This window comes from Hydra viridissima, unplaced genomic scaffold, assembly GCF_058129835.1.
Source record: "Hydra viridissima isolate aposymbiotic clone 2 unplaced genomic scaffold, HvirCarnegie_v1 scaffold_16, whole genome shotgun sequence".
Taxonomy (NCBI): Eukaryota; Metazoa; Cnidaria; class Hydrozoa; order Anthoathecata; family Hydridae; genus Hydra; species Hydra viridissima.
Window position 1 is genome coordinate 5,453,064 of NW_028324315.1, and position 26,252 is coordinate 5,479,315.

Consider the following 26,252-nt stretch of genomic DNA (forward strand, 5'->3'; position numbering starts at 1 on the left):
CCAAACTGAACCAATTTTGTACGTCCGATCGGGACGTCTTTTTTACGTTTCTCAAAGGATGTCTTTAAGACGTTCCACGCAGGACGTCTTTCTGTATTTCCAAAGCAAACAAAATAAAGACGTCCCGATGGGACGTATTTAAGACGTCTTAAAGTCGTCCGTGTGCCCACTGGGATCAGTCCTATAATTAAATTGTTTTCATACTAAAAATTTTTTTACATACACCATTAGACCAATTCCAGAATTTTCCATTGCTCAAGAAAGGTAACCTTAAGAGATTGAGCAAATTTGAAATTGTCGTATGTTAAAATTGATGCAAACAGATTTTTGTCAAAAAACCACGGTAATCAGAATCTGGAAACAGTATTACCATAAAATTAAATGCAGTATTACTTTAAGTGCAGATGCGTAGTGGTGGAAGGGGGAAACGGCTTTAAAGTAATTGTATTGTTAATAAGAAGACTAAAAAATCATCTTTAAGTTTAGATGAAAGTCTGAATGTTCAAAGGTTAATACCGTACGAAGTTAGCATTCCCTCCCCTCCCCTCTCCCCCCCCCCCCCCCCCCCCGCCCCTTCTCTTAAAATTGGAATTGCAATCTTTATATGGTCATCATTTTTTATTCAAGAAGAAAGTTCTTTATAAAAATTAAACTATTGCGATAAGTTTCGATCACTTAGTTGAAAAATAAATATTTTAATAGCATTATCATTTATTTTTAAATATGTTATCATATGAATCTTCAAGTAAGTTATGCTTAAATATTTTAATTGAATTACTTAAACATGCCAAAAAGATCACTTTTGAAGATTATACTAAGTTTTTTTTTTTTTTAAATTCAACTTAAGATTGATAAAAAAACGCCTCGAGAGTGGGCTCATAAAAGTGTTCACTTTTTAATTAAAATTGCTGCCACAAATCCTTTGTTTGCCATTTAGTGGCTCGGTAATAAAATTAGTTCGACTAGCGGAAAAAAAATAAAAAGCTTAAGCGAGAGGAATGGTTAAGCGAGCGGAATGAGACTTGTTTAAATAATTTTACCTGATACCTGTAAGCTCTTTATGAACTGTGGCACTTTTTCATGTCTGATTGTTATCTGATAATGCTGGATCCTCAAAATTTAGATCTAAATTGGTTTGTGGCGATATCGGATGAAAATAATATGCTATATAAAGTTTAATTTTTTTTTTTATCATTCCGTTCACGTTTGTGACAGGTGGGACTCGACTTTTCTAGTTAATATTGTTCCCAAACTCCGATCGTCATAATTTTTTATAAAGAATTATTATTTGTCAGCACAAAGAATATAAAAAAAAATCAAACTTTGCATTATCTTTGGAAGTAAATTGTCTTAAACACCAAAAATTTCGGGAAAAATCTTACAATGCACAGTGGGCCAGAATGCACTTTTACTGGACAAAATTCATAACTAATTTAATATTAGAGCTATATTCACTAAAATTAGTATGAGTACTAATATGATGTCTGCGCTTTTTATGAAGGTAATATTTTTTTATTTCGTTGCTATGGATACCTTTATTTTGCTTAGCAACAACCTACTTTTGTTATCTGCAGATATTTTATAAGTGCTATATTCACTAAATTTGGCATGAGTACCAATATGAGATCACACTTCTTACAAAAGTGATAACTTTTTAAATTTAGTTGTTATGGATACTTATATTGCTTAGTTACCGGATACTTTCCTTAGTTACAAAGTGGTAAATTGATATTTGAATATCTTATCGGATTTTTGACCCACCTATATTGAATAAAAATTGAGTATTTAGGTAAATAATGTTTTAGGAATAATAAAAGCAAAAAATAGTGCAAGAAAACGTTATCAATTTTAAATTACATCAAAAAATTATAAAACAATAATATCGTTTGAAGATTGTTTAAGTAATTGTAAAACATCTGAAGGAAATGCTTTATGATTTGTTTGGTGTGATGTTGATTTACGCAATGATGAAATAACAGGATCACTGGAAACTAGGAGTCTATTGATAAGATCAGTATTTGTTGCTTTTCTGGATGTTTTTCGGCTGAAATTTTCGCGATAAGATTTAAAGTCTTTATTTCTAGCCTCTTGAGCTTCCTCTGACATAAGTCCGATGGGTAATGTAAGGCTTTTAATTATGTCATGTCCATGTATCAATACTTTGTGAACTGATTGAGCCATGTAATACCATGGATAAAGGGACACATATAGTCTAAAAGTGTCAAAACAATAATCCTTGAACTTTAAGCAGTCTATTTCATATCCTGAAGAGAGCGTTACCAAGATAATGTAAAATCTGAATATAAGGTTTTGGTCAATACCCAGAATTTCAGCTGTTTGTTCATATGCTGCAAAAGCACGCCTTGAGGTATTGCCATCATTACTTGTTCCAGAACCACCACTTTTAGGGAAATCAACAACAAGTCCCATTTTGTTCATAAAATCAGTCTGAATCTTTTGTTTAGCTACAGATGCCTTTTCTTTGTGTTCTTTAAGATCTTGCTTGCCACTTTCTTGTTTCTTTTTTATATGCAATGTGCAATAACATCTCAAAAAATCGAATCCATGCATGAAGACTGGAAAGACCATATTTGAACTCTCTGTTAGTATAATTTATATTAAGGATATCAAGACTATTCATATTTTTTGGAGAGACACCACACACTGAACAGCATTGGTATGAGTTATTTTTTTCAGATAATATTGTTTGAACCTTCCCATCAATCATTGTAAGTTCAATAATACAATTCACTTCAATAGAAGATCCGCAAACCTCTAATAAAATCATACCCAAGCTTTCTATCTTACTTTTAATGTACTGATCTTCTTCAATCACAGATTCCTTGGATTCCATTTTGTATGCAAATCTTATGGGTCTACAATAGGCTGTGGAGGACCACTTTTGATTTCTCCAAATAGGCACCTTTTCGTTGCTGTTGTTAAATCCAGTCAAATCCAATGGGACAAGACAAGTAATAAATAATGATTCTTCACGCTTTAAATCTCTGTTAATGTCGGGTTCTGATAAAACTTGTTTATAAATGCTTTGGCCAGTAGCACCATCAAAACCAGCCTTACACGTTAGTGTCATTGTTTTTATTGCTTTGTCGTTCAATATCAAGTGCCTTAGCACAGGTTCCTGAACTGCACAGATTCTTTGCAAAGTATGAGTCATTAAATCTTTTAAAGGAACTGAAGCTGAATAGTCCTCCACTGTTATGTTTGTAGGATAACATTTCAATTTTGCATCTCTGACATCATTGTAAGCGGGGTAGATGTTATATTCTTTCTCCAAGGCTCCGCTTCTAATCAATTGATAGGAAGCTTTTGTCAGACTTGCATCAGTTATTAAAGCCAGTGCTTCGTCTGCTGAATATTTAGTTGCTTTATCTGTATTTGATATATTTAAAACATTCTTGGCAGCAATAACAACAGATTCATCTCTAAATTTTTTATTAGCAGCAAAAAATAATTCATCGGATGAATGAGATTCAATTAAACAAGATACACGCCGTTTTTTAGTTTTATTAGAACTATTATCAAATGCAACTGGTTTTCGACCACGTCTACTTGCAGTTGGTTCATTGTCTTTTTTTCTGACAATTAAATATTCATTAAGCCCGTTCACAAACTTCTTTTCAAAATTTTTCACAGTATAGTTTGCAGATTTCCACTTTTTTTTATACAAGTAAACAAATCTTTGAACAGCATGTCTAAAATCAACGTCTTTAAAATCAGCAAATTTTGGCTGAATAAATTTTAATATATCTTCAGTAATATTTTGTTTTGAAATACTAAGATTGGAGAAAATTATGAATGTCTAAGTTTAACAAAACCATATCTAAATAATTATTGTAACAAGTATTTTGTATTTAAAAGTAAAATGTTATAATATATATGCCGCCTGGACTACTAATACTTGTTAGTAATTAAGTTACTACAAGTGTTAGTAATTAAAATTAAAAGTAATTAAATTACTGTCAGTGTTAGTAATTAAATTACTAACAACTACCGAAAATATGTTGTTGCTATGTTATGCAAAGTAAGGTATCCATAGTAACCAAAAAAAGTTAACCTCATAAGAATTCTGAATCTCATTTTAATACATACCCCCAATATTGTGTATTTAGCGCAAGTAAAATACTGTTAAAACAACGTTAATGTAAAAATGAGTTGTTGCTATGCAAAACTTAGTACCATAGCAACCAAGTTAAAACATACATAAAATCTGAACGGGGATTTAAGGGGACGAGCAATCAATTAAAACTCGATTGAAGCATCATATAGCTCAAATAAATATAAGACAATACATGGCAAATTGTGGTAATTATTAGTTATTGTGCGGCAAAAAATAAGTTTCTTAAGAAATTTTTTTTTTTAATCTGTGATTTTCAAAGTATAACTGAGATAACATGCTATGACAAATTTATTTCACACATTGGTTTTTCTTATCTCTAAATACTCAAGAATAACATGTACTAATTTTTTGTTTCAAAAACGTAGATGTAATTGAAATATAACACAACGTTGATGTCACCGTTAATTACTTATTTATAATTTTTTTTATTTTTTTATTTTATCTCAATATTCAAATGCTTAGAGTCCTGGTAACTAAGGGATTTAATATAAATAAATTATCAATAGATTTCTCCTAATATATTTAGATACTAAAATTAAATAGGTTTTCAAGATTAGACAACTAAAATTTTTCCCATTTTGTCCACCTACTGGCCCACTGTGCAATGTGAACATGCAGACCGCCGTACAATCGGAAAAAGCTGTTCAAAAATATTTTAAATACCTAACAAATCGAAATTCGATTTGCGGGATATTGGTAATATTTTTGTTTATACCTGTATTTTTAGCTTTTATTTCTTTTTATGAGAAGCGAAAGACGAGATAATAAATTAGTTTTGTAATTTCGTTTTAAGAATAGGTTCTTTTGATTCTGATTTATTTTTTAGTTATATTGATTGGTGACAATCTAAAATCATGAAAGGTATGCTTAAACTTTTTAATAATTTTTGATCGTAATAAACGTTTTGTTTTTTGTGTAAAATTAAAGATGGAAATGTATTAGTTTTAGTGAGCATTGTTTTGTTGTCCCTTTCATCTTCAATTGAAAGGATTTCCGAACAGATTCCTCAAATGTTAAATACGTTGTTGAGAGAGGTTCGTGTAGCAAAAAATTGTTAAAAAATTAGTTGCTACCTGGTGCAACTTTCACTAATATTTACATTCTTTTTATAGTAAAGATAGCTTTCAAATGGTGATGAGACAATGCAAAAAAATCTCAATGAAATCGAAGAGATAAATTTAAAAAAATAAAGGACGATTACAGCATGATTATTATAGTTTGACTTCCAAAACTTTTGTAAGAGATGGGGGCACATTGATTTACTTTGGTGGTATGAAGTTTTAGCTTTTAGGCCGTTATGAGTATCATTGCTCTTTAATCAATATTTATGCTCTCTGAAATTATTTATTCGTTATTTGATTTAAAAAAAACTTCAATTGAATTTAAAAATTTGAAAATTTAGTATATTCATAAAGTGATATTTTTGGCATGGTTAACTAATTCATACAAAAAAGTTTAAGCACAATTTACTCGAAGATTCAAATGATGCCAATTACAAAAATAAATAATACAGCTATTACAGAATTTATTTGTCAACTAACTGTATCGTGGGGGAAATGTTAGAGGGCAAAGAAAAAGTTTGGAGAACTTAATAGACAATTGTTGAATGAAGTTTTTTTATATCCTAAGTTAGAAAAGGAACATAATGAAGAAACAGTGGGGCCATCATCATAGACTCCAAGATAGACCGACATTTATGGCCGTTAACGAGGAAATATATGAGGGCGAGACAACCTGAAGTTGCTTCTGAAGTTGATGCTAATAGTTGGAAAAAACTTTTTATTGCAACGCAATCTAGCGTTTTTGAAACAGGAAAAAGAGATGCTGCAAAACTCTTGGGCGAGTTAGAATCTACATGTTCAAAAGCTAATCAAATAAAGGAACTTGTTTTTAATCTTTTGAGTTATTTGATTTCATTCACGCTGAAGGTAACTTCGCGGTATTATACGAGTCAAGGCTTTACAAAGGCTCATATACAAAGACTTACAAGGTCTGAATATAAATTTAGAAAGTTTATATTCTAACAGTCTGGTGGGAATACTCATCGTGCTGATATATCACATCCTTTCATAATAGCTGTAAAAAAGAAATATTATCCGAGCGACCCCATTTTGGAATAAAAAATTACTTCAGAAAAAGTTTTATAAAGTTTAACCAATTACACAGTTTTAAGAATGGAAAGTTTAAATTTAATGGAAAGTTATTGAAAGTTCAAAAGGTGATACTATATCAAGTTGGGATGTGATGAAAAAAGTGTTCATTCTACATGTAAGCGAAAATTCGAAGGAGGTATTTCTAATGCGTAAGATAAATATCTTTTTGAGGTTTTTATAGCTCCTTCACCGTTTACAGAAGACAAAAATATATTTTGGCAAAATCCTCGATCTTTGTGAATCCAATTTTGTAAACCACTGAAGATAGTATTTAGAAAAGAATCACAAGCTTTAACTAATGAAATATTGAAATGTTACACCAATCTTAATTTGCTTAGAAAGCAATATGACCAACTGAAATTTTATTTGACCATAGTAAAAGGTGAGACTTTTATTTGTACTAATTTTTTGTTCATCGTTTCCTTTCTGTGGCGTTTCTGGCGCTACATCCAAAGCGATAAATGATTTACATAAAAAACATGATCCTGTATGAACACGGATTGTTTTGATTGCATCATAAAATGCGATGTTTCGAGTGAATTTCGCTCAAAGCCATTTGGCTTTCAATAAAGAAATGATATGAATCTACAACCACTAAAAAGCTGTTACGCAGCAAACAAAGCTAATATTAAAATTTAAGATCACTAGTTGGCTGGTTTGTCAATATTCTGAAGCTAGGGAGCGGAACAATAACCAACGCAAATACTGAACTTTTCCAAGACTAAATACATAATGCTGAAGGTGTAAAAGGTATGCATTTGATACAGTTAAACATTATATAAACCTGTACCCTTGTAAATTATTTGATCATGGAGGAGGGGGGGGGGGGGGAGTTGTTTGAGGGATTCTTAAGAGTCGAGAAATGAAGACTTCAGAAATAAAAGGAAGGACAACATTTGTAGCAATAACTTTTTTTCATGCATCACTTGTGTCTTTAGATCCCCTTCTTTAAAAAGTTAACAAAACAACTTTGCACCGTAAAATTCAAGCTTTTTTATGAATTGAAGTTATATCTTCGTGGTCAGATCCTTATATGCCAAATATTGAAGGTTTCAATAGTGAATCCAATTGTGACTGAAGTTATTTTGTTCTGCATTTGGCTGATAACAAGTTTAAATAAATGGAAATATGAAGTTATTTTTTTTTCTTTTGCTAATTTAATGTTTTAAAAGTTAAATGGGTTTTAAATAATTTAATGCACATTAATATATTGCACTTGTTGGATTGCACCACGCCTTATCTTAAACCCATTTTTGGTGGCAAGTTAGCCTTGAAAATTCATTTACCTATGTAAAAATTCATTTTTCTATATCCTTTCAAATGACCTTGAATGCCTAGATCTTAGTTCCTAATATTTTATTATTATTAAAAGTTTAAATATATTAAATATATATTACCAAATGATAATCAAAGTGTACAATTTACAGATTGGAAATTTTTGACTTAACTGTGGCAAAGATTACACTGAGAGTGACATCTTACAATATGTTATTGATGATCTTAGGTTTTTAATAATCTGAGTTCTTGTGAAATGTCAGTTATTGTAAGCAAATTGCCTGTCTTCTACAATTAAAAAAAAAAAAAAGTTTTTCTTTGAGAAGTTTACTTTTTACTAATGACAATAAACAAGTGGTATAAGTATTTTAGTATTTAAAAGTAAATACTTTTAATAAAGTTTTTTGCAGTTTAAAATGTTTTTAAAATGCAAATAATACTATGTGATTAATACTCATGAATGTGATAATTTGATGCTCATTTGTGCATTGTAAATTTTGAAGCATTCAAATAGCTCTTGATTTGAACTCTAAAGAGATTTAGAATTTATTTAATTTTAGAAAAGTTGTGAAGTGTTTTTTTTTTTCAAGAGTTTTTACTGTTTGTTTTATATTAAAGGTTGGTGATAGCAAACTTGCAATCAAGATTTTTTTTTTTTGATAATAAATATTTTACTATTTAGACATCCAAATGGTACATTAGTAGTATTTTAACCCAATCTTGTGTGCAATAACTGGAAAGGTTAATTTTCAGTTATTCACAGCTGCGACAAAATGGATGAAAGAGTGATGAAGTTACTAACTAATCTAGCATCAGAGTGGCAATTGTTTGCTTTTGCTACAGGTCTTCGGCATTTTGTTGTAGGCAAAAATGAGTTTAGTGATAAATGTGATGAAGTAAAATTGGAGTTAATTCTTAAAAAGCTCATTGAAAAGAATTCTTCAAATTATATGGAGTTAATCGAAAAGTATCTAGCAACATCTGGGAAGTTAGATATTCTAAATAAATTAAAGTTGATGCGTAAGTAACTGTTTTTTTGTTTATAAGTGTTTAAGGTATATATATTAATTACAGAGATGTAAAAATTTTTGTGGATGGACTGAAGGATTTATTTTGATATATATATATATATATATATATATATATATATATATATATATATATATATATATATATATATATATATATATATATATATATATATGCATATATTTTTACACATTTTAAATATGTAATATATTATAACATAAAATAACATAACTATAAAAAGTGTTGTAATGATATGCTGTCTGATGCTTTCAGATGCTTCCTTTACTCCATGCAACCTGTTTATTTACACCTTGATAAACTAAGTTTAAATACAGGTGTGCTGAATGTAGTCAGCTGAGAGGTTTTCCTAAGAAGTGTTAGAGTCCAATCAAGTTGCTTAATAGCAGTCCTTGCTTGAACTATCTCATATGGACAAACCTAATTAGTTCAGGAGAACTATGTGGCATCATAAATTTAGGCAAAAATTTTGTATTGACTCTGAGCCATCTTGAATAAATTTTGCTCTGTTTGAAGTTGCTGCATCTTGCATTAAAACAATATTTTTAAGCAGTAATTTCTTGCAACTAAATATTGTTTACTTGTTGTAGAGACTGGTTGTAAGATCCTTATAAAAATAATAGTTTCCAAAAAAAATCTATCATTTGAACTAATTATATTAACAATAATGGGTAAATTACCACACTGTATGGGGGTAAGTAAAAGAGTTTTATACGCCAAAATGTTGGGCTCTTGAGTTTTTTAAATAGCACAATGCAAAAATTTTTCAGTTTTTATATTGCAGTAAGTGAGCTGCCATTTGTATCAGGGTTAAGTCTTTCTTATTTTCATTCTCATGTTTACCCATGTTTTCTTTGACATTAGTTGAAAGTTGGGTGGTTTTTCTAAAGATCTAGTGTTCCAACTGATAGAAACATAATACTGAATCAGATTAATGGAGTTCCTTTCTTTAGTTTTTTTTACTTAGACTTTTCACTTTTTAAATTTCCATGAATAAACTATGTTTATCTTCCAAGAACTATCTGCTATTATTCTATCATTCGGGCATGAAAATTAGTTTCCTGTATGTAATTTGAACATTCCAAACCAATTGGGCCAAAGTTCATCATGGACTACTTTAGATTACAATGAAACTTGATGTGTTAGTATATAACAATGAGAATAGCAAATCTAAATCCTTTATGGTCTATGATATATGGTCATTTGAATTTTCCAATTTTTCAAAAATGGATAAATATTAGCAGTAATAATGTTTTTTCCATTAAAGCTCTATATTTTTTAAAGTTCAACTTTATCATAACCAACACTGAACTTTCTATTGTAATTTATTGAATTTTTTTATGTAAGACTTTAGCCATAATGGTGGCCTAAATAACATAAAAAGTTGTTCAAAAAAATGAAAAGTTGATTGTAAGGGTACGATGTACAAAAATAGTAATTTTAGAAGTGACTAGATGTGTTCTTTTAGTTTTTACATTGATTCTGAGAAAAAGTTTGTGGCATTTTTGCAAACAGACAGCACCAATTGCGGAACTTTTCTCTCAATAAGTAAACTTTATAATCAGTTACCCAATTAGCAGATGCTATACTTCCCAAGCAAAGAAAATGCCATAAACTGTATGGTATTTCTTAACTCTTCTTGGATTTTTCTTCTTGTAATTTTTGTTTTTGGGTTTTTCAATTCGATTATTATTATATTTTTTTAGTTAAACTTACTGTATTTTAGTTAAACTTACTTTTTTTTTAACTGATTTAAAATATCAACTTATATTTTTAGAAGCAAGTGATTTGCTCAAATCTTACTATAGATCTTATGGTGAAAAACACATGTTTGAGCAGGTTAACACTGACCTTTTAATGAATAGTATTGAATTAACTTATATTAATGAAGATGATGTGTTAGCTTGTGCAAGTTGTAAAATGTTTGATGAATGGGATTACTTTGTTAAAAAGCATAGTTATGTCAGTAATACAATCAAAGCATTTGAAGAAATCTCTTTAGCACAACCACAGTTGCTTTTACTATCTGGAAAAGCTGGTATTGGAAAAACAAATTTTCTTCAAAAGTGTGTTTTTTGTTGGGCAAAAGGCTTAATTTGGAAAAATGTTGATTTTGTTTTGCATTTTAATTTCAAAAAGTTAAATGAAGCTTGTCACATTTCGAGTGCACATGATCTAATAAACAAGTTTTACAAAAATATTCTGAAGGGACTAGACATTTTGGGGTCTCAAATGAATATAATGTTTGTATTAGATGGTTTGAACGAATTTGTTCACTTGGAAGAATTGTATAGGTGCATATCTGGAGGTTCAAGCAACCTCTCCATAATATCTACTTTAATGGATGTCTTCAGCATAACAAACAAGTGTGTTCTCGGAGGCAGAGTTGAATCTGTAATGAAATATCATAATTTATCTAAGAAGCATAATGATATTTTACACATTCAGATTATGGGCTTTAGCAACCTTGCGATTGGAAATTATTTTGGAAGTACTTTGTTATGTAAAACTTTAAGAGATGATATAGCAGAACTAATCACAAGCTCCCCTGTTGCCAAGGCCTTGCTGTCTGTTCCTTCTTATTCTAAGGCTGTCTGCTCAACACTCTCCTTATGTTTTGGTAGTTCTTTAAAAACCATGACTGAACTACAAACATTAATCTTTTTACACTTCGTTCAGCAAACCAACACAGCAACTGAGAAGTTATACCTAGTTATACAAGAAAGCAAGCAGCATATTTTAAATGTGTGTAAAGTAGCTTTCAATATGTTAGAGAGAGGAATGGTAAAGGTTTCCAAAGCTGAACTAGCCACAGTTCTTGATAATAATGGTTTTGAACCATTTGGTCTAATTATAAGGTCCAGACGAACTAATGAATATCAATTTATTCATCTCTTTTTAATGACTTTTTGCGCTGCTGTTCATTTGTATTTTTATAAAAGTCCTCAAGAAGTATTTCAAGACGATAAGTTATGCAGTTGTTTACCAGTTGTGTGCGGATTAGTTTTCGGTGATGGAAGAAATGCTGTAAGTTTAATCACCCAGTTACAAACACCTGTCCACACAGAAAAATCTTGGCTGAAAGAGACTTGTGGTGAGCAAAACTTATTTTTACATTTTCAACAAATGCTAGGGATGAATCCAAATTTTGTAGCAATATATAACTCAAAATATTGATTCTAAATTAAGAGCAACTAGTTTAAATTATTTGGAATTTTAAGAGTCTTCTCATCTAAAATTTTTATTATTTATTTTTGATCAATAATATTAACTTTATCTCAAAATGATGAATGCTGAATAAATATAAGTTTTAACAATAAATTGTCTGCTGCCAGCTAAAGGAAATAATTTATCAGGTGTCCACTATGAAATCCAGCTAACATTAAAATGAAATGTCTTCATAGAAACATGTTTATTTTTTTTTTATTTTTTTTACCATATTTTCATGAAACATCAACCTATAGTTTGGAATTAAAGCATTTTAATGGTTTACTAAATTTTCTAATTAAAGTGGTAGTTTTTGTATGGACACAATTATCCTTTCACAATTGAACAGTAGAAATTGATGTTTAGCTCTTTAAGCAATATGGAAAATTAGCTGAATTTGAAACAAGTTTGACTTCATTCTGTTGATACTATCCCATTAAGTTTTTAGTGTAATGAATCTATGCTAAATCTTACCAGAAAAGCGTTGAAATACTGTGGCTTAATCAAAGACAGCAGTCTCTTTTTCAGACCTTGATGTAAAAATCCGCTATCATTCTGCTGTTTGAAGAATTGAGGGCGTTGGAGTTCAGAACTGCAAATTGCTTGGTTTCATGAAGCATATTTCTTATGAATAATCTAAACTCATTTTTGACACCCTTTACCAATAATTACATTTGACGTAAATTACAACATCCAGAGGCATTGATTTTCTTGAAGTAGCGATTCATACAACTTTTTTGAATCCTAAATACCTTTCTTCTCATTATCTAGATGGCCTTTTGGAATTTTTTTGCTTATGGTATGAAGAAAAACAATTCAACTAAAGCATTTTCTGGAGCACTTTCCCTCACAAAAAGTTTCTATGGGAAAATCAAAAAAAAAAACCATATTATTTCAATTAATATTTGGAACACCATTGATCATGACTTTTCCAAGGAAAAAACCATGACCCATATGTTTCTAAAATGGTTGTAATATCAATTGAAATTCAATGTGTTTTTTTTTACTGGTTTTCCCATAGATAAGCCATGATCCATGTATTTTTATGATGGCCAAATATCAATTGAAATACAATTGTTTTTTAGGGTTTCTTCACTTAATCCAATGATTTAATGAAATTTCAATTTGAGTTAGTATGCAAACCCATGGCTGATGAGTTTTATGAGGCATCAATTTAAATATTATTCATGTATTTGATCTATTGAATGAAATAAGTAAAAAAATTCTATTGAAATGTTGTCAAAAACTTTAAACTATCAAAAAAGCAATACCTAGAATGCACATCTATTGATAAAAACAAAAACAACAATTTGAAAACTAAATAAATGAAATTGAAAAATTCAATAAGTTTTTTCCAAATATGTTATAATTTACTTATTAACATTTAAAACTAAAAGTTTCAAAAAATCAACAAAAAAATTAACATAATAAAGTAACCATATGAAGTGTATTTATAAAGCCACACCAAAAATAAGTGGACAATATCTCAAACCTTTTATTAAAGCATATATACAACAGAATTTTACAATTATTATCACTATTGGAGGTTTTATTTTAAATGTTCAATAATACCCTATCAACTTGTATTACTAATTCACATCAATAAAGAATGTTGATCACAGAAGCCAATAATTCATCTTGTGATACCTCAGATATGACCTCTAAAATTCTTCTCTTAAGTTCATCAATGATTTGGGCAGTTCCTCTTTGATAACCTCTTGATTTCATCACACCCCAGAAATAAAAATCTAAGGCATTAAAATCTGGTGATCTGGCAGGTTAGTTAAAATTAAATCCACAACAGATGACAAGTTATTAGAAGTGCTTCTCCAGCACTTCTCTAGTAGAAAAAGAACAATGAGGAGATGCACCACTGTGCTGAAAGACTGTTGAGGATAATTTATGTTTTTCACGCAATTGTGGCAGAAAGTGAGTATCAATCATGTCTGCATAATTTTCTTTTGTTACAGTATCCTCAAAGAAAAATGGTTGCAAGGAAAATGAGGCTGTAAAACCCATCCAAACACAAGTTTTTTCTGCATGGAGCATTTTTGTTATTGTTTTAGAATGGTTTTTCATCACCACAAATGACACTATTGTGTCTTTAAACATGACTGTCCATGTAATAACATGCCTCATCATTCCAAAGGATGTTCAGTAAGAGATGCTGTTTTTCAATAGTTTTTTTTTAGAAATCGACACATGAAATCTTGTTAGCTGCTGTTATGGCCTACATAAAACACAATATATAAGGATATTGATGCAAATGATGTTGCAGCAAAGTGTAGACACTTGACTTGCATATTCTAGTTACTCTTGAAATATCAGATGTTGCAATACCACAAGGATTATTGCACTGAAGTTCTTTCAGAGCATTGAACACAATGCCACTTTGTTTATCTTTTAGAGATGGACGTCCAAATTTCGGAGCATCATTAACAGACCCACTTGTTGCAAATTTGTCAACTAATCTAGTGATTGAGGATACTGAGAATGGACTCTTATTTAATTTATCCTTTGTTTTAAATTTTCTGAGAGCTGCAGTTGCACATTTTTCGTTTTCAGAAAACAATTGTATTATCTCAATGTGCATTGCTAAATCCATGTTAGTTTTAAATTCGTAATGACAAAAATGTTGTTCTAAATAATAAATAAACCTCCATACAAGCACTATACATTTATTTATAAAAAAATGTGTCAAAATTTAATCGTTCAAAAATATAGTGCTATGGTTTTTTTGCATTATTTAATAAATGCACAGTATATTAATTAGTAACTCAGTATATAGTCAGTTGTCTGTTAAAGTCAAATTTATTAAAAATGTTACTGAAAATAGATAAAAACATTTATACACAAACACTGGTATAAAAACTTTATAAAAGTCAAAGCAACTCACAATAAGTAATAATTATCATTCTTAAAATAAAATTAAACCTAACTAATTTTTGAAGTTTTTCTGACATGTTGTTTAACTAGAATATTTTTGCGTTTATGGAATAATTTTCTGAATATAGATATGTAATAAATATGCTTTTGCCTTTTGGTAAAATTCTTCTTACACATAACAATGCAAGTTTTTAAAAAAACGCTATGAAAATAAGATTTATTTCGGGAAATATTTTAATTTCTTGTTCGGAATCTGTTGTATTTCATGCATCAATGCATAAAGATTTAATGCTTTCATAGTTAATGAGACGTTTTCACATTACTATGAAATTGCAACCTCTTGATATCATTAAATCTGAAAATATTTAGAGATTTTAGCCTGTTCAAATTTTTATATACAGAGCGTGTCTTTAATTTATAAAATCAGTTCTTAAATACAAAAAAAGTTTATGCCAAAAAAGATCATCTTGATTTCATTCCATCTCCCCTAAAATTTGATTTAAAATATATGAAAAACATTAGGTTTCAACGAAATAAATAAAGGCGCATTAGGTTTCAATGAAATTTAAAATCAAAACATTAGGTTTCAACGAAATAAATAAATTCAATGCATAAAAAGGGTACAAAAAAATAATTCGCATTTTTTTTGTATATTTTTTTATTTTCAAAATAAAATATGCTTTAAAGATTCAAATATATTTTCTGTTGCTCTTTTAACTGTATTTATTTATAACTGGTATTTGATAACTTTTTAAAATATGTGTTGGTTTCATTTATTGTCTATTTTTTTTTTGTTTTCGTTTTAAATGGTTTTTCCTTTAATAATTTTTCTGAAATTATTTTTTTTTTAGAGCTGGTACCAAATGCTTCTTTAGAATTGAAAAACTTGCTTTTTGAAAGTAATTACTTTTGTTATAATTATTGTTTAGTTTTTTTTTTCATACATGGGTCAAGACTAATCAGTAAATTCCTCAGATAAAAAACAGCCTAAGCTCTAAGACTAATTAGTAATTTCCTTAGATAAAAAACAGCCTAAGCACTTAGACTAATCAGTAAATTCCTCAGATAAAAAATAGCCTAAGCTTTAAGACTAATCAGTAAATTCCTCAGGTAAAAAACAGCTCTAAAATTAAGAGTAGCAAAAATACTTTCAGACACACAGCTGAAAAAGTTTAACTGCTATGCATTATTAATAAAAAATTTTTACAAAGCCTGTCTATGCTCATTGAAGATTGCTACATACAAGTTTTTTCTACCTACATTATCACCATTTACAAAAAATGAAATGCATGATTAAAAGAATTATAAATCTAAACAACCAAAAGTTTTTTTTCGTGCAAGACTTGCTTCAAACTTCATTTTAACTTTATTTATTTAAGATTTTCCATGATTTAACATATAAAGTATAAGTTAACATATAAATTCAAATTTTCCATTAAAAAATTCCTTTAATAATATGCTGCAAATTAACTGGACTTGACTGCACTTATGAAATCATATATGCAAAATCATTGTTTACATTTTATGCTGTCAACTGATTGGAGGCAAAATTGGAAGAAAGAAAAACATCAGCGCTTTGTTCCAATTATTAGTGTAGTAGTTAAGAAGACCTTCTCAGGGTCATAATTGTGTCACTGTAGTGTTATACAGTGCTAATACCAATGACCCACACCACCATTAATACCCACTAATAGGCAAAAATTGATCATATATATTTTGTAATCTAAGAATAATATGAAATAAAACTTTCTTAAAGTAGATTTTACAAACATTTTTTTATAAAAATATATTTTGCGAGTTCATGCATATGCATCTATAACAATAAGCTCACAAAATTAAAAATTTTCAAAATATTTATAATATTAAAATCAAAAACAAAGTATCAAGTAATATAATCAAGTTTACTGTTCCTCACATAAAAAACAGCCGAAGCAATAAGATTAATCAGTAAGTTCCTCAGATAAAAAATAGTTAGGCTATTTTTTATCTGAGGAACTTACTGATTAGTCTTATTGCTCTAAGTCTAATCAGTAAATTCCTCAGGTAAAAATGCTTAATTACTTTTTTTATAATTATTGTTTAGTTTTTGTTTTTATACATGGGTCAAGACTAATCAGTAAATTCCTCAGAACTTTCTTAAAGTAGATTTTACGAACATTTTTTTTATAAAAATATTTTTTGTGAGTTAGAGCATATGCATCTATAACAATAAGCTTGCAAAATTAAAAATTTTCAAAATATTTATAATATTAAAATCAAAAACAAAGTATCAAGTAATATAATCAAGTTTACTGTAGGCATGATTATCTGTCCCTGTAACAAGTTTATCTGATAAAAAAATTTAGATTTTTCATTTTTAACTACAATTTTTAGAACTTAATGAAATATATCTTTAATAGTATTTGAATATATTTAAGCTGTAATAAAACTTTGCATATATATCAGAAGGCTTGTAAGTTAATGAATCACTTGTAATTTAACAGCTATTAAGTTATTTGTCTTGCTGAAATTTCAAATAAAGAAATTAGTTTATTGATGAAATTAATATTAGTGATTAAGAGTCACCTAAAGTTTTTTTAATGAAAATTAAGGTGAATTGTGAAATTTTAAAATAATTTAACATCTTCATGGGTAAGTGATATGTCCCAGAAAGGCAAAAAAACATAAATGCAAGGAAATCTCTATTGTAAATTACAGAACTGTTTTTGACACTTAAAGATAAGTTATATTACCTCCATTCCACAAAAGTTGTCACATGTAATGCATTAATTTTGTTCTATAATCCTTGCCCCATTTGATCAAACTTTTATAGCTATGGCTTCACTTTTGTTAGATCAACTTTCAAAAGTAAAAGCTAGTTTAAAAGGGTTACTCAAGGCTTTCTAACAAGCTCGGGCACTTAAATGTAGGTGATCAATGGGTGAATAAAAAATTAATAGTCAGTAATAAGTTCTTTATTATATGTACAGCATATTCACAATGTAATACAACTAGTATTGTGAATACTACTAATTTTTTTTTCTTAAATTTGCACTTTTAGAAAATAATTAGAACAGTGCAAATTTAGCAAATCTTTAGAAAAATTATTCAATAGCATTCATTTTCAATGTTCGGACCAAAAAGTATCCAAATGTTACAATTATTGTGGAACAGAGGTAGTAACAATTTTTAAAATTAAATTTGTTATTTTTATAAATTGAATGAGCATATAAGAGGGTTTTGGAATTTTGTCAAAATAAATGTCCTCATTTTAAATAACGGTTTTATACTAATATTTTATACTTGTCATATTTTATACTTTTTTCTGTAAAAGTTAAGAATGTTATTGGGCATATATTTTCTTAAAAGAAAAAAACAACTAATTTTTAATCATCAGATATGAATGTTCAAAGGTTAAATGACAAAACATAGGCAAAATTACATTATATTGACTGCTAAAAATTAAAATTTTGTTTGACATTTTTGAGAAAGAGAAGCAGATTTTCTGTTGCGAATGAAATGTTTAGTGATGATTTTAATATAACACGTAGATTTTCAGCTTCATTTACCTTTTATACTGGCAAACAAGTCAACCCATTGTCTAAGTCGTCTTCCAATTTCTAACTTAAACTTTTGTTAAAGATTGGTTAGAAATTGTTTTTGTTGTTAAAGCCAATGAAATTGTTGTTGCCACTATTTAAGCCACCAAAATATTGCTTACAACTTGTTTGATTAGTCATAAGTTATCAAAAGTCTACCTCATTACTTTTGTTTTCATCAAAAGGAAGGCTGTTTTTATCTTCTCAAATAGAGCATCATTCTGTGTTGTCACCTGCATTATATATGGAGTTTTTTAAAAATAGTTTGTTATAGTATCTGTAACTCATGCCTCTTTTACCCAAGAAGAATATGTTGATTAAGATGCTGATTTAATGGCACTACTAGCTGTAAAAGTTTTCTCTCTTGAAATTATCCAGGATATCTATATTTGCTGAAGTCTGTTTTTGAATAGTTAGTTTATGCAAATAACAAGCAGTTTAGCATTGCTGACAACACCTCCTGGTATCACTATTGCATCAGTGTTGCAATTATCTTTCAGCATTTACTTTACAGACTCAGATAAGTGTTAAACGAATCACACACTAGCAAATGTCTTGCTAAGATATTTGACCAGACAATTTAAAAACTTTCTAATGCATAGATTTGTATCTGCATTATTCACTCCTTTTTTTTTGTGCATATGAAATAGAAAGTCTTTTGAAAAATTTTGTTTCCTAGGACTTGTTTTTTGATTAGCTTTGCACCATTAACCATAGAAGTGAAAACAAATTTAAATCATTTTTTTTACCATTAGTGTTTGGTTTTTCAATTTTTAACAAATAGTAAGTACAAACTTTTATGTCGTTAGGGAGCTAATTCTAAAATGAAATTTAAAAAAGAAATCATTTTTTACAATTTTAAACCATTAACAATTTATCATAGCAAGAGAATACAAAAAGACTCCAACAACCAAAACAGCCTATCCAATATAAAAAGCAAAAAACATGCAAAGAAAGTAAGGTTAGGAGTCACATTATGAGGTTATGAAAATGTTAGAAGTAGGGAAGCCAAGGGATATATGGGTGGGGAAATTAACAGTAGGATATGTCATGATATAGGACCATTGAAAAAGAACAGGAATAAAAAGATAAAGTTTTATTATATATTTAAGTTGAGATTATATTGATAATAACTTTATCTAACAGAGAAGATTGTTATATTTAAAGAAAAATAATTGTGTGCAAAGAAAAGTATGTGCATTCTATAATAAATCAGAATGTTACCATTACACAAATCCAAGATGCATTTCCACAACCTTTACACCAAATCCTCGTATCCTATAAATCTTTAACATCCTTCCCCATAACATAAGTTATTATACATTCAAGTTGAGAATTTTTTTATTGATATTTTCTCAAACTTAATATGTAATAAAACTATTCTATCTATTCTATCTTATTATACTTACTATAGGCAGAATTGCTATGAAAACCATAAAATTTATTTCCATTACAAGTTTCAAATAACAAGTATATGTACGAGTATAAATGTAATACCAAAAACTTAGCTTTTTTAAATGCATTAAGAGTTCTTCTTTAAGAAACTTCAGAAAACTGGATTTATCTTAAAAGACTGTTATAAAAGAGAGTCTATGGGGAGTGGAGGTTGGGTTTGGTGTTTAGTAGGTTAGGCAGTTGGATGTATAGGGGTATGGGGATCCCTCTTGGTTCTGTGTAATGATAGCACTCTGACTTATTAATGTTAATACACATACTTTTCTGAATGCGCAATATTTCTTGTTAAAATACTAATAATAACAGTTCTTTTCCTTTAAGTATTGTTATTGTTAATAAAAATTTCTTTTCTTTAAATAACATAAAAACTATTTCCTATACTCTCCTTTTTGTAAAACTAAACTCTGATCTACTTCCTTCTAGTAGAACCTAAAAACTCTGTTATCAATTCTTCTTTTTGTAAATTTAAAACTCTCCACTACTAACCGTGCTGTATTTATCCATCCATCTTTCTGTCTCCTCCATTTTCTTCTCTATTTGTATCCCCCCACTTTTTGTAGTTTCTTGCTTTTTATATTGGTTATATTGCTTTGGGCGTTGTCGTCTTTTCATTTTTATTTGTTACTGTGTAAAATATTGTTTAATATTTTTGGGTTGTTATATTGTTATAAGCAGCATCTGTTTCACTTAGAATTAGCTTCCTCACAATATTCAACCAAAGTCTAACCTTCTTTTCTCAATAATTTTGCATAACATATAAACAGTATATAAACAGAGTTGAACTTACTCCATCCCTGTATACATGTAAAATCTCTCATAGAGATGTTAAAAGTAATATTGGATGTGGAAAAAGTGTTGTTACTGACTTTCTAAGAAAGTATGTGAGCACTGGAGAAAGAGCCTGTCAATATAGATAAGGATGAAAGAGAAATACTACCAAAGAAGAATGTAGATTTATTTTCTGAGCTGCTCTTTTAAATTTCTACAGATAAGCTCAGAGTAAAACTGGTAATACCAACATCACTGGAAAAAATATAGTTTTTTTTTACACGAGTGAAAAAATTTAGATTCTCATTTGGCTGTCAGGAAGCCTCTTTTATCAAAGGTAAACTATTAAGTATTAAAAGTAGATAAATGTATTGGGATACTTTGCTGCTTATGCTACTGGAAGGATTTGAAATGTTAATAGTATTACGGATCAAAGTTAGTTTCATGTATCCCTGTTCATCATGAGAGCCCAAGTTACAAAGATTAATTTAAAGAAGGCTACTACCTTATACAAGATAATAATCCTTACCTCACCACAAAATCTAGAAAGGCATATGTTGAAAAAAATATGCTTACCTTGAAGAACTGGTAGCCAAATCAATCACTGGACATTAATCCAAATTAAGAGCTATGGTCAATGCCTTTTTAATTAGGCTTGATGATAAAATCAAAAATTCTTAGCCAGACTTTTTTGGCATTGATTGTTAAAAGTTATAACTAAAATACTTTAATGGCTTTGAAGGAGCGAAATTCTCTTGGTTCATTAGATAAAAACTTAATTTCACAAAGAAATACAATAGTATTTTAAGTGGTAAATTTATTTGCATATTAATTTTGTTCAATCAAACCATTGCGTCCTATATAATCTGGTTGGTGCCAAGTTGACTCAAAAAGACGATGTACAAGAGGTTTGTCTATTTTAGAAAGTCAATACTTTACTCTGTTATGAAGTTTCTTGAGATTTTTTGCTTCACAATTATTCTCATAGACTTATTTTTTGAGAACACTCTAAAAATCCTCAATCAGACCATATTCAGGCACATTTGCAGGGTTTTTTCTCTTTTGGCAATATTGATTTTTTCATGTAGTTTTGTACAGATTGTTTGTAATGAGACAATGCCAGATCAGGCCAAAATATGTATTCACCATCAGAATGATGTCTTTTGATGAATTAATTTTTCTTGATACAATCATTTTTATAGATTTCCTGGTTGATTGCAAAGCCACTTTCAGAAAAAAAAATAATCGTAATGAGTAGTTTTTTTTCAAACTTTGCAGTGGGTTGAATTTGATACATGCTGGCACATCAGTTGAATAATAGATATCTTTTCAATTAATTGAAGAGTGGTTAAATGCTTAATATGACTCATCATCAAGGATTAACAATTTATTCCCTTAAACTTGTTACAGCTGACCGCACTTTATTCTACCCAATCCTATTTGGTCACAAGTTCTCAATGGAATCAAATTCTTCTTCTTTGGTTTGATTAAGGACTATGTTTTTAATGTTTAGCTGATATATATTTGGGTGTACTTGATTTTCTGAGCTGCCTGTATTTGAGATACGCAGTCTTTGTGGTCAAACATTGATTTAAGTCTTTGGATGTTCCTTTTTGTACTTATTTTAGCAATCCTAACTCTTCCAGGGACTCTCTAGTGCCCAGAATTATTCTCAGAGTGTAGAATAATGTAAAGGTTCTTCTAATACAAACACCTATTTATGAAAAACATTGGTGTATATGTAGAATAAAAAAATCAATGCTGACTCTGAAGATAGACTCAAAAAATTAAGACAATTTAAGGAGGGAATTGATTGGCCTATTGAATGAATTTTTTTCAGTCAGAAAGTGATCAAGTAAACTTTTTCTCTTTAAATCAATTTTAAAATAGAAACGTTCTTGTCGAATTACTATGAAGAACTACATGATAATGTATGCATTACTTTGTCTTCAAAGTCATTATTTTTGTATAGTTATAACACATTAATAAGTTTTAATTATTTTAGTCTTTTTTTTAGTACTGGCCTCCTTTTTTTTATATATGTATATAATAAGATAGGTTTTGGTAAATTTTTTCTCCAAGTTTTTTGCAAATTTCTAGATTTTTGTCTTGCTGTGAATTATTAAGTCATTGTGTTGTTTAAATCTTGAACACCAACAAACATCTCTAAGTAAAAACTATTCATTTTTTCTGCCGTAGCCATTTCTTTTGTTTTGAATCAAATAGATTTTTTCATTACTATCAATCCAGTTTTCTTTAGTTCTTCAATTATTTAAATCCTTAGTTATTCTCCAGGTAATGGCCCACTCATTGTTTTTTGCATTCACACACACTTTCACATCAGCATTTGTTTGAATTTTTCCTTTTGCATTATCTAATATGGAACAAGCTTTTCATTTACTTGAAATTCCCTTACAGCATCCAAATTATCATGTTCTGAATATTTAGGAAGTTTAAATATAGAAGTAGTGGCATATGATCTCTTTTTAAGAAGTGACTATTTAGAGAGGAAAAACTTTAATAAATTAGAAAATTTTCTCAATACATGCAAATGGAAAATTTTCTCAATACATGCAAATTTTTAAGTGTTAAGGAAAGTTTAAGATGTGTATGACGTTAATGTATTTTTAATATTATAGTTTTATGTGTTTTTTCCATACACTCCAAAAAATCTTCCTTTTTATTGTTGCACAATATTTTTAATAATTGCGAGTATTTTTAAATAATAATAGTTTCCTCTGCAGCATTAAACCATCATAAAAGGAGAAAAGTGCACGGAAATCAGTAGTTTCAATTGAAGAGATTTCTAGTGTTATCAAGAGAACAACTCTTCACATAAACTTGCAATTATATTCAAAGCGCTTTGAATATGACAAATATGTTAAAACTGACATTAAATGTTTGCTAGAAGAATACAATTTTATCTAGATTTAAAAATGATTTTGTTAAGCAAATTAATTCTCTTTATGTTTTTATTTTAAATTTAAATAGCTTAATTAAGTTTAAAGTTAGTGTGATGAATTAATCCAAAAAAGTTAACCTTGGCTTAGGTACTATTTGACTGGATGTATTAGCTGACTAGGTTTTTAAGGGCACTTGATATATAAGTCGACTTACTGAATAGGTCATGTTCACTTTTTCGATTTAATCCTAAACAGCTTATATACACGGATTTACAGCAAACGATTTTTCCCAAAACAACTTTGCAAAAATTACAACTTTTTTTAGGTTTTGGAAGTTGCACTGTTTTAGTTTCTACTAAAACATTTTATTTATCAATTGCACATTGAAAAAGTTGCTTTTCATTTTTGTGAAAGTCTGTTTTCATTTGTATAAAATCTTTAAAGAAGATCTACACACCTTGGTTTTTGTTTTGAAACATTTTTAGTGTTAGGAGAATTTTTAAACATTGTATTTAATAATTTTTTTAGAATTTCTATCACAACCTCCAACATCTAAATGTTGTAAGTGCAAGTTTTTGATTTTTTTGTTTTTTGTTTCTCAGTTTAATGAAATTATTTTTTATTGTTGCACGCAGTTTAGAATATTCGAACACTATTTTTTGGTTGTTTCTTGGATGCCTCTTTTTTAAATATATTGCTAGCTGCAATTTTTTTAAATATATTGATACATAAGCCACTTTTCTCTTAATATTTTTAAAAAAAAATAGCTTTTGAATGTTTGCTCCATCTTTCAAGGAATGTTTAAAATAACCATAAATATTTGTTCCTCCACCCTTTGGTAGTATAACTTGATGTCAAGTTAGGCTCAAGTTAACTGCTTGGATGAATAGTGTGGGGCCATTTCATTAGTTCCATTGATAATTTTTTTACATATCGTGTAAGGATAAAATTTCAAGCAAAAAGAAAAAGAATAGTGTAATTTATAGCAATTTCATTCCTAAAGTGTTACTTATAAAAGAAGTTTAAACATTTTTGTTAAAAAAAATGCGGTTTTACAATTTCTTAAGTATGTTGCATTTATTTGCTATAAAAGCGCTGAAAAGTCGTGGCATGTATGCTGTTGATTTTTTTATAGTTTCTGTGATAAACCTTGATAATCTTTTCCGTAAGATCTTGCTTGTTAGTTTTAAATTCTTTTCCGATCTCTCGCTTAACCATATTTTGATTGCTTTTGATGCGTTAATCATATCATGATTGTTATCTCGCTTAACCATTACTGATTGTTATCGAGTTGCCTGGCCATGGTAATGCATTAACTTTTTACAGTTTCAAGTAAAATGTAACACGTTTAGCTTCTTAGCAAGTTGCATCATTGTTACTAAGCCATGGAAATTCTTTATAAATGTAGTAAAAAGATTACCCTTGTTTATTCAGGGCCTCCACAAGTTGCTTTATCAAACCCAATTCGATAAGGAGTTGTAGGAATGCAATTCTATTTTTGTTAACTGTTAGTTTATGATGTTCCTCTTTCTTTTGCACTATAATCCCATTAAGAAAGAAAACATGAATATTTTGTGTATCCACTTTGCTTTCAAAACAGAAAGTAAATCCACGTATATGATCCACTTATGCAGATCATCTGATATTAATTTAAAAATTCGTTTTACATTTTTACAAACTTTTTTTGCCTTCACCGAATGGCAATTCGTTCTGTGTAAACTCCTGCTGAATCAATTCTTTTATGGCATTAAAGAAATTTATTTAGCAGGAGTTTAAACAGAACGAATTTTTCAACTGTACAGCGTCTAGTATTTCATTTTTTGATTCAATATTTTCATCATCCAGATTGTTAAGATTTACTAAAATGGGAACAGGCGTCTCATAAAACTGTTTGATAGCTAAGGCTCCTTTTTTAAAACGTTTACACTAATCTTTCTGACTGGTTGATTCGTTATTTGTGTTTCTATTGGTTAAAGCGCAAGAAGTTTCTGAAAGTAGTGTATGATACATCCTGTTTTAAAGAAATAAAAATATCGATCATCAAAACAATTGTTATTGCGAATAAAATTTATTTTGGTGACCGATATAAGTGATGAATGAAGAATAATGATGTAATTATTTGTCTTCAGCGACTATAGCGACATTCATGGAATGCTTCTTTGAAGCACAGGTATCAATAACAGATGAGTTGAAAAAACCAATCGGTGAACTGCAGTGGACGATTATTATACACGATCGAAAAACTGCTCGTGAAGTTTCACATGAGAAATATTTCATGGAGAAGTTTTTTGATGCAGGATTCAAATTGAACGTTTTAATTGTTAGTAAAAATAGTTTATCTGAGGATGAGAAAAAACTTCTCATTTTATGCTCGACCAACGTTTCATGTGTGATCTTAAAACAGCTATTGAAGATCGATCAATGGACACCGAGTCATAAGATTGAAATGTTGGTGATACCGAACTATGAAACTTTCGTATCAAAGAACGAGTTCGAAGATCTCTTCCTCCCGTGGATTCGACTCGCTGAATGTTTAGATCTTTACCTTCACGGCGACACGAACTTCATCGACGACATTTGTGATTGGCTTCGTGGTTCAAATTTCAAGCAGATATTTATCTCTTACCGTGGAAAAAAAATTTATAATATCGATAAGTTAAAAAGTTCAATTGAGAAACTCGAAAATATTTTGAATGTTTAATTAATTTGAATGCTTTGATAATAATGTAAAAACGTGAAATGTTTTTCAAATAAACGTTTCTTTAAAGTTTGTGAAGAACTTTTACAGTGTTTTAACAAAGTTAATAAAAATTACAAATAAAGTATGAAAAATTTGTGTTAC

At 29.1% G+C, this 26,252-nt stretch overlaps 1 protein-coding gene across 1 annotated transcript; it reads left to right on the top strand.

Moving 5' to 3' along the window:
- Positions 1-6,788: 6,788 nt before the first annotated feature.
- LOC149877687 (uncharacterized) lies at positions 6,789-26,242 on the top strand. The gene is made up of 6 exons (XM_090073631.1): positions 6,789-7,041; positions 8,249-8,586; positions 10,391-11,707; positions 15,558-15,605; positions 23,939-23,971; positions 25,540-26,242. The coding sequence occupies exons 2-6, from the start codon at positions 8,340-8,342 to the stop codon at positions 26,109-26,111; spliced, it is 2,217 nt and encodes a 738-aa protein (XP_089929757.1). The 5' UTR covers positions 6,789-7,041; positions 8,249-8,339; the 3' UTR covers positions 26,112-26,242.
- The last annotated feature ends 10 nt before the right edge of the window (positions 26,243-26,252 follow it).